General features: G+C 42.4%; 1 protein-coding gene across 1 annotated transcript; it reads left to right on the top strand.

Annotated features, from left to right (window-relative positions):
• The first annotated feature begins 644 nt into the window (after nucleotides 1–644).
• LOC143099285 (U4/U6.U5 tri-snRNP-associated protein 1-like) lies at nucleotides 645–2,639 on the top strand. Its single transcript, XM_076262381.1, has 4 exons — nucleotides 645–820; nucleotides 1,424–1,513; nucleotides 1,811–1,932; nucleotides 2,277–2,639. The coding sequence occupies exons 1-4, from the start codon at nucleotides 686–688 to the stop codon at nucleotides 2,293–2,295; spliced, it is 366 nt and encodes a 121-aa protein (XP_076118496.1). The 5' UTR covers nucleotides 645–685; the 3' UTR covers nucleotides 2,296–2,639.
• The last annotated feature ends 5,788 nt before the right edge of the window (nucleotides 2,640–8,427 follow it).

Genomic DNA, 8,427 nt, shown 5'->3' with positions numbered 1-8,427 from the left:
ATTAAAGGCACACTATGCAGGATTTTTAGCTTAATGTGCACATTTTTTAGCTTAATTTACCTTCATTTAACAGCTTCAGAGTCATTAGAATGGTTATATGACTTTTTTCGGGTTGAATGGTGGCCGTCTCGCTTCCCCCTAGAGCCTGTGAGCGGAAAAACCCCCCTTGCAACTGTGGGCCGGCGGGCCGACGGCCTCAGTGTCAGGAAGTATAACGAGTGTAACAAATTGCTTTACTGCATTCAAATACATATACACGCCAGCCACCGGCTAGAAAAAGGTAGCGATGGAGTTTCTCAGACATTCGTCATGACAGAGCCAGCGAAAAAGAAGCAAAAACTGAGAAAACAGTAAGGAAATTGCCAATACTGCATAGTTTACCTTTAAACACATGTGCAGTCTTCAGTGTTTGGGAGGGAGTGTGGAAGACTTGTCATGTGACACCAGTGTGTTCACCCTCTTGAATCTAAATCCCTTTCTCTCCACCCCTCCATTCTGTTCATTCTTCATCTCTCTCCACCCCTCCATTCTGTTCATCCTTCTCTCTCTCCACCCCTCCATTCTGTTCATCCCTATCTCTCTCCACCCCTCCATTCTTCATCTTTCCCCAGCCCTCTCTTCTCTTCATCCCTCTCTTCTCTTCTTCTCTCCTCCATCCTCATCCCTCTCTCCTGGTCCTCTCAGGATGATCGATGACAAGTACAGTCGTAGGGAGGAGTACCGCGGCTTCACGCAGGAGTTCAAGGAGAAGGACAGCTACAAGCCTGACGTCAAGATCGAGTACGTGGACGAGTCCGGCCGCAGGCTCACTCCCAAAGAGGTGAGTCAGCATTCTTATCTCACTCCCAAAGAGGTGAGTCAGCATTTTTTATCTCACTCCCAAAGAGGTGAGTCAGCATTCTTATCTCACTCCCAAAGAGGTGAGTCAGCATTCTTATCTCACTCCCAAAGAGGTGAGTCAGCATTCTTATCTCACTCCCAAAGAGGTGAGTCAGCATTTTTATTTCACTCCCAAAGAGGTGAGTCAGCATTTTTATCTCACTCCCAAAGAGGTGAGTCAGCTTTCTTATCTCACTCCCAAAGAGGTGAGTCAGCTTTCTTATCTCACTCCCAAAGAGGTGAGTCAGCAATTTTGTTATTTATTTATTTATTTTCTGACAAATCTGGTGTCAAGGTGTAGCCGTGGCATATCTAATGCCATGTCTGTGTTTGTTTGTTTGTTTGTTTGTTTTTTGGTCACAATTTTTAGTTGAATTTCTCAATGTTGTCTGGAGCTGAAGTTGATGGAACAGTCCTTGTAGTGATTTAAGAAAGCTGTCATGGTACCATAGCTATAAAAGTTGTGTGTGTGTGCGTATAGGAGAGGGAGAATTGCTTGCAGATGTGTATTTGTAAACCCGCATATCCCTTCTCGTTGTGTCAGGCTTTCCGGCAGCTGTCGCACCGTTTCCATGGCAAAGGCTCTGGGAAGATGAAGACAGAGAAGAGGATGAAGAAGCTGGAGGAGGAAGCTGTAAGTGTGTGTGTGTGTGCGCGTGTGTCTGCGTGCGTGCGTGCGTCTGTGTGTCAGTATGGGCAGGTGCTCTCTTACTTGCTCATTAGGTGTTTAGACTCTACTAGCCTGTGTGTGGATTGTGCATCCTCATGACAACATAGAGAACGACACACATGCAAGTGTTGAGGTGCAACGGCTTGTGTGTGGTACTCTTTATGGTGTGTGTGTGTGTGTGTGTGTGTGCGTGCGTGCGTGCGTGCGTGCGTGCGTGCGTGTGTGTGTATTACACTGATGCTCTCCCTCTCTCTGCTGCAGCTGCTGAAGAAGATGAGCAGCAGTGATACTCCTCTGGGTACAGTGGCTCTGCTGCAGGAGAAGCAGAAGTCTCAGAAGACGCCCTACATCGTCCTGAGTGGCAGCGGCAAGAGCATGAACGCGTGAGTCTCTCTCTCACACACACACACCCCACACCACACACACACACCACACACACACACCCCACACCACACACACACACACACCCCACACCACACACACACACACACACACACACACACACACCCCACACCACACACACACACACACCCCACACCACACACACACACACACCCCACACCACACACACACACACACACACACACACACACACACACACACACACACAATAGGACACAATATAACAAATAGGGCCCTTTATAAATGTGGTAAACAGTCGCTGACAACAAATTTGTGTCACCTTCACTTTTAGTCTGACCTTTGCTCTGTTTTTTTCTCTCCACAGAAACACCATCACCAAGTAACGGAAGCAGACTTTACATGTTCCCAATTTAACACACACACACAGAGACTGAGAGAGAGACAAAACATACACACACCTAGATCTGTTGCATAATTTATGTGAACCTTACTCTAGATTTTATGTACAGAATGTAAAGACATTCAAATGCCCAAACATACAGTAACACATTTTAAATTGTTAGTTTGTTGTATAGAGCATTTGATTCACATCATTCAAATCATTGGGATTACTGAAAGTAGACATTTGCTCATGTGCTATGATTGATTTATTGATATATCTTTTCAACGCTGTATCTGTATTTGTGAAGGCTTTTCAGTTCAGTAATTACGACCTTTACCAAATAAAGTGCACACCATGCCTTTCCAAATGCTCATTTATTTTGTGCTAATAATGTAACCTACATGAATGAAGTCTGTTGAAGGTAAGGTGGTTTCGACAGATTTTTCTTGCATCTTGAGATGATGAGGTAAAAATGTTCCGCACGCCACCGTTTTATGAAAGTGGGTTATTCACCGTCTCCCCTAGAGTTAGATAAGTGATATCTCTGCACCCATGTAGCAGTGCTTCACCTGTAGTTTACCTGAGCTTCACCTGTAGTTTACCTGTGCTTCGCCCCAATATAGTCCCAAGTCAATATCTGGCTAGGAAATCAGTGGTAGACGTTGGCTTCACGGATGGTGGATTTCACGGTCCATACAACTGCCGAAGATAGAAGAGCCGCTGTCTTGCTGCCTTTGTGACCATACCTACAGTATATGGTGTGACCAGCTCAGATGTTCCAAGGAATCTTAAGCAGCTGACTGTCTGCGGCTTCCTTGCCAGCCTTTCCCAGTCAGAGTACTTTGCAAAGTTGTAAAATATAATCGTATATTCCGTTTCTTGAATGCTGGTGACATACATTTTTTTTTTTAAATAACCACATGTTTAAATGCATTCATAATAACATGCAGCTCGGGATGAAACTAGCAATTTTTCACCAGAAAATGCGAGGACCCGTCTACACTAATCAGTGATCTCAGGCTACTAGCACAACCAGACCCTTACAAAAAAAATAACTGCCTTACTTCAAGTGTCAAACTGCAGATTAATGAATATCAAAACCACAGTTCTTATGCAGGAAATGCAGTATTTTGGACACGAAAAAAAAATGAACCGTACTGTACTTTACTGCAGAAAATGCAGTATTGTTGACATTAAAATACTAGGCTACTGCACTGCAGCCTACTGTAGTATAACTACACTGTACTTTGAAAAAACTGCAGTTGTATTTTGTAAGGGGATATGTACAGCAAGCATCAAAAGCAAGCAGCCCAGACATCCTAAATGGGGTTGGATGATTGTATTGTACAAAAAATGTTATGATTGTATTGGGAGGTTTCAGATGCAACTGTAAAAAACAATGGTTATATTTTGGCCCTCAGAGTTCAGGTGGGAGTTTGCTTAGGGCCCCATGGAGGTCTGACCCAGCACTGAGGCCACCATTGGACTGCTTGCATCTGCTTACCCTACTCCAATGCTCTCCCATTTTGGCAACATATTGACATAAACAAGAAGATCAAATTATAAACACCAATTAACAACTAATGTTAATGTCACATTCACTCTGGAAGTAATATTTGTTGTTTGCATTTCACATGAACATAGTCACCAACAGAGCCGGACAGTAACGGAGTACATTTACTTGAGTACAGTTTTGAGGGATCTGTACTTTACTCGAGTATCATTTTTGGCGAGTACTCATGACTTTACTCAAGTACATTTGAGAGGCAAATATTGTACTCTTTACTCCACTACATTTCTATCCATAGCCGTGAGTACCCGTTACTTCTTCTAAAAGAAAGCAAAAATCTCGGAAACCCTCAATTTGTTGTTACCCTCTCAAACGTGATTGGATTGTGCAATTGGATTGTGCAGGCGCCACTGATTGGGACAGCCTATCAGCAATCACCTTCAGCTTTCCGCCAAAGTCAACTCCATGGTTAGATTTAGATAAGAGACGAAACCATGGACGAAACAATGGATGAAGATGCAGCAGGTCCATCCCGGGAATGTGCCAACCTGTGGCCCCACCTTGCCAGACTATTTCAATTTTCTGAACAAGTTAATGATAGTTTTCACTTCAAATGTTTGAAATATGTATTTTAAATACATGTATTAGAAATACTGCCCATCCCTGGCAAAATGGTAAAAAGATATAAATGACGATTTTACTTTCAATTCCTTTTACATTATCCAAGGTATTAACATTAACATTTTTCATAACTCCATGTAGGATGTTTCTGTACATAAATGTAAGCACTGTGGCAGTAGTAATGCAATATTTAGAAAATGTACTCTTGTACTCTTGATACTCAAGTACTTTTAAAAACAAGTACTTCAGTACTTTTACTTAAGTAGACATCTGACTGTTGTACTTTTACTTGTACTTGAGTAAAATTTAGCAAAGGGTATCTGTACTTTTACTCAAGTAATGAAGCTGTGTACTCTGTCCGCCTCTGGTCACCAAACAACTACTTTACAAGGACAAGACCACAGCTGTTGCTCTCTCTCTTTCTCTCTCTCTCTCTCTCTCACAACACACACACACACTCACTCACATAGACATACACACACACACACACACACACCATTATATCTGTTGCCTTATTTGAGAATACTTAATTCCTACTAACCTCTACAGAATATATCATTGTGTGTAAACATTTAGTTACAACCCAGAAATCAATGGTATTAGGGGCAACCCTGGCTCAGGAGGTAGACAAACCGCGTTCCACACTTGGGACACCTATCTCTTTTTTTGTGATCAAATGTTTATTAAGAATTGGATGGACAAATCACACACTCAGAAACACAATATCATAATGTAATATCAAACTGAATATAAGTAAGCAACCTCCCCCACCCCCCACCCACACAAACTAAACAAAGCCCAACACCCACCCATACCCTAAAAACAACATACACTCAAAAACAAGGCATTGACAGGAAGGAAAAAGAAAAATGACCACCCCATGCACGCCCCCCCGCCCAGTCATGCCAAGGGGACGTAGACAAACAACAACAAAACACACCGAGACATGGACACAGACACACAAACAACAGACAAGGGACACAGACACACAAACAACAGACAAGGGACACAGACACACAAACAACAACAACAAAACACACCGAGACATGGACACAGACACACAAACAACAGACAAGGGACACAGACACACAAACAACAGACAAGGGACACAGACACACAAACAACAACAACAAAACACACCGAGACATGGACACAGACACACAAACAACAGACAACAAAACACACTGAGACATGGACACAGACACACAAACAACAGACAAGGGACACAGACACACAAACAACAGCAACAAAACACACCGAGACATGGACACAGACACACAAACAACAGACAACAAAACACACTGAGACATGGACACAGACACACAAACAACAGACAAGGGACACAGACACACAAACAACAACAACAAAACACACCAAGACATGGACACAGACACACAAACAACAGACAAGGGACACAGACACAAACAACAGACAAGGGACACAGACACACAAACAACAACAACAAAACACACCGAGACATGGACACAGACACACAAACAACAGACAACAAAACACACTGAGACATGGACACAGACACACAAACAACAGACAAGGGACACAGACACACAAACAACAGCAACAAAACACACCGAGACATGGACACAGACACACAAACAACAGACAACAAAACACACTGAGACATGGACACAGACACACAAACAACAGACAAGGGACACAGACACACAAACAACAGCAACAAAACACACCGAGACATGGACACAGACACACAAACAACAGACAACAAAACACACCGAGACATGGACACAGACACACAAACAACAGACAAGGGACACAGACACACAAACAACAGACAAGGGACACAGACACACAAACAACAACAACAAAACACACCGAGACATGGACACAGACACACAAACAACAGACAAGGGACACAGACACACAAACAACAACAACAAAACACACCGAGACAAGGACACAGACACACAAACAACAGACAACAAAACACACTGAGACATGGACACAGACACACAAACAACAGACAAGGGACACAGACACACAAACAACAGCAACAAAACACACCGAGACATGGACACAGACACACAAACAACAGACAACAAAACACACTGAGACATGGACACAGACACACAAACAACAGACAAGGGACACAGACACACAAACAACAACAACAAAACACACCGAGACATGGACACAGACACACAAACAACAGACAAGGGACACAGACACACAAACAACAGACAAGGGACACAGACACACAAACAACAACAACAAAACACACCGAGACATGGACACAGACACACAAACAACAGACAAGGGACACAGACACACAAACAACAACAACAAAACACACCGAGACAAGGACACAGACACACAAACAACAACAACAAAACACACCGAGACATGGACACAGACACACAAACAACAGACAAGGGACACAGACACACAAACAACAACAACAAAACACACCGAGACATGGACACAGACACAAACAACAGACAAGGGACACAGACACACAAACAACAACAACAAAACACACCGAGACATGGACACAGACACACAAACAACAGACAAGGGACACAGACACACAAACAACAACAACAAAACACACCGAGACAAGGACACAGACACACAAACAACAGCAACAAAACACACCGAGACAAGGACACAGATACACAAACAACAGACAAGGGACACAGACACACAAACAACAGACAAGGGACACAGACACACAAACAACAACAACAAAACACACCGAGACATGGACACAGACACACAAACAACAGACAAGGGACACAGACACACAAACAACAACAACAAAACACACCGAGACATGGACACAGACACACAAACAACAGACAAGGGACACAGACACACAAACAACAACAACAAAACACACCGAGACATGGACACAGACACACAAACAACAGACAAGGGACACAGACACACAAACAACAGCAACAAAACACCGAGACAAGGACACAGACACACAAACAACAGGGGGGAAAAGTTCATAGAAACTGGGATAAAATTATGAATGGCACCTATCTCTGTCCAAGTGTCTGTGAGCAAGACGCTGAACCCCAAACTGCTCCTATCTGGCAGGTTGGCACCTTGCATGGCCATCTGTGTGAGGGATGACATTGTATGTGTGTAGAGTAGAAAAGTGCTCCATTTAATATTTTAGATTTTCTTTTCAAGTTCTGTATCTGTATATTCACGGTTGTCTTCTCTGTAAAGAAAAGATTTCATTGAAACCAACAAATCTGGCCATGGTTTGAGCCATGTTATGACAAAACGTTTGGGAGGAGCCTTTCGCCTACCCTTGTGCCATCTTATGAAGTGAGAATTTAATATTTGTCATCTTTCCATGGCACTTGACAATCACCTGATTGAGTCACATCTACTTCTTTCCGTGTTGATCTAGGTAAGCCAGATTTTTTGGCAACTTTGTGAATATTTGGATTATATGGTTTCCAAGAATACTTTTCTTACTATTAGTTGAAAAACAGTTAATCATAGCTCAAACTATTGCAGTAAAGCTTTTTCAAAGCCTGTAGAGGATAATGCACCAAATGAAAGGTTGGAGTTGCATTTCACAAGGGCAGCAGCAGTTGTATTGATATATAATAGCTGAATAAAGGATACTTATAAAGAAAATTACCTGGCCAAGAAAAGTGTGATGCTGCGCTATTCTCGTCTGAATGGTTGAATTTATTATTTCAATCCTCCCAATCCATTGTGTTTTCGTCTGACTAATATGTTATGGTATGTTTATGTAGCATGGTTTGTTTATATTGGTTCAACATGTAGCCAGTATAAGACCAGCATAACGCCTAGTGACATAAAATAACGTAGCCGCAGGATGCTGAAAAAAGTTTGACTAATTTTACATTGTAGTACAAAACAAATGTATCAAAGTGAAATGCTTTATATTTTAGTTTCTTAAAAATCAGTCAACTGTTTACTGGCCTATTACACTGGTAATGGTTTTCCAACAATCCTGTAGTTTTGCTATACAATGAA

Source organism: Alosa pseudoharengus, unplaced genomic scaffold (assembly GCF_046254945.1).
Source record: "Alosa pseudoharengus isolate Yale_2024_CS ecotype anadromous, Long Island Sound unplaced genomic scaffold, YU_APseudo_1.1 YU_APseudo_1.1_scf_27, whole genome shotgun sequence".
Classification (NCBI taxonomy): domain Eukaryota; kingdom Metazoa; phylum Chordata; class Actinopteri; order Clupeiformes; family Clupeidae; genus Alosa; species Alosa pseudoharengus.
The sequence above is the reverse complement of the archived record's forward strand: the minus strand, read 5'-3'. Positions and strand labels throughout refer to the sequence as shown.

Excerpts from the sequence above, each read along its gene's own strand:
- LOC143099285 (XM_076262381.1), top strand. The coding sequence starts at position 686 with ATGATCGATGACAAGTACAGTCGTAGGGAGGAGTACCGCGGCTTCACG. Across the intron at positions 821-1,423 it reads GCAGGCTCACTCCCAAAGAG|GCTTTCCGGCAGCTGTCGCA; the intron begins GTGAGTCAGCAT and ends TCGTTGTGTCAG. Across the intron at positions 1,514-1,810 it reads AGAAGCTGGAGGAGGAAGCT|CTGCTGAAGAAGATGAGCAG; the intron begins GTAAGTGTGTGT and ends TCTCTGCTGCAG.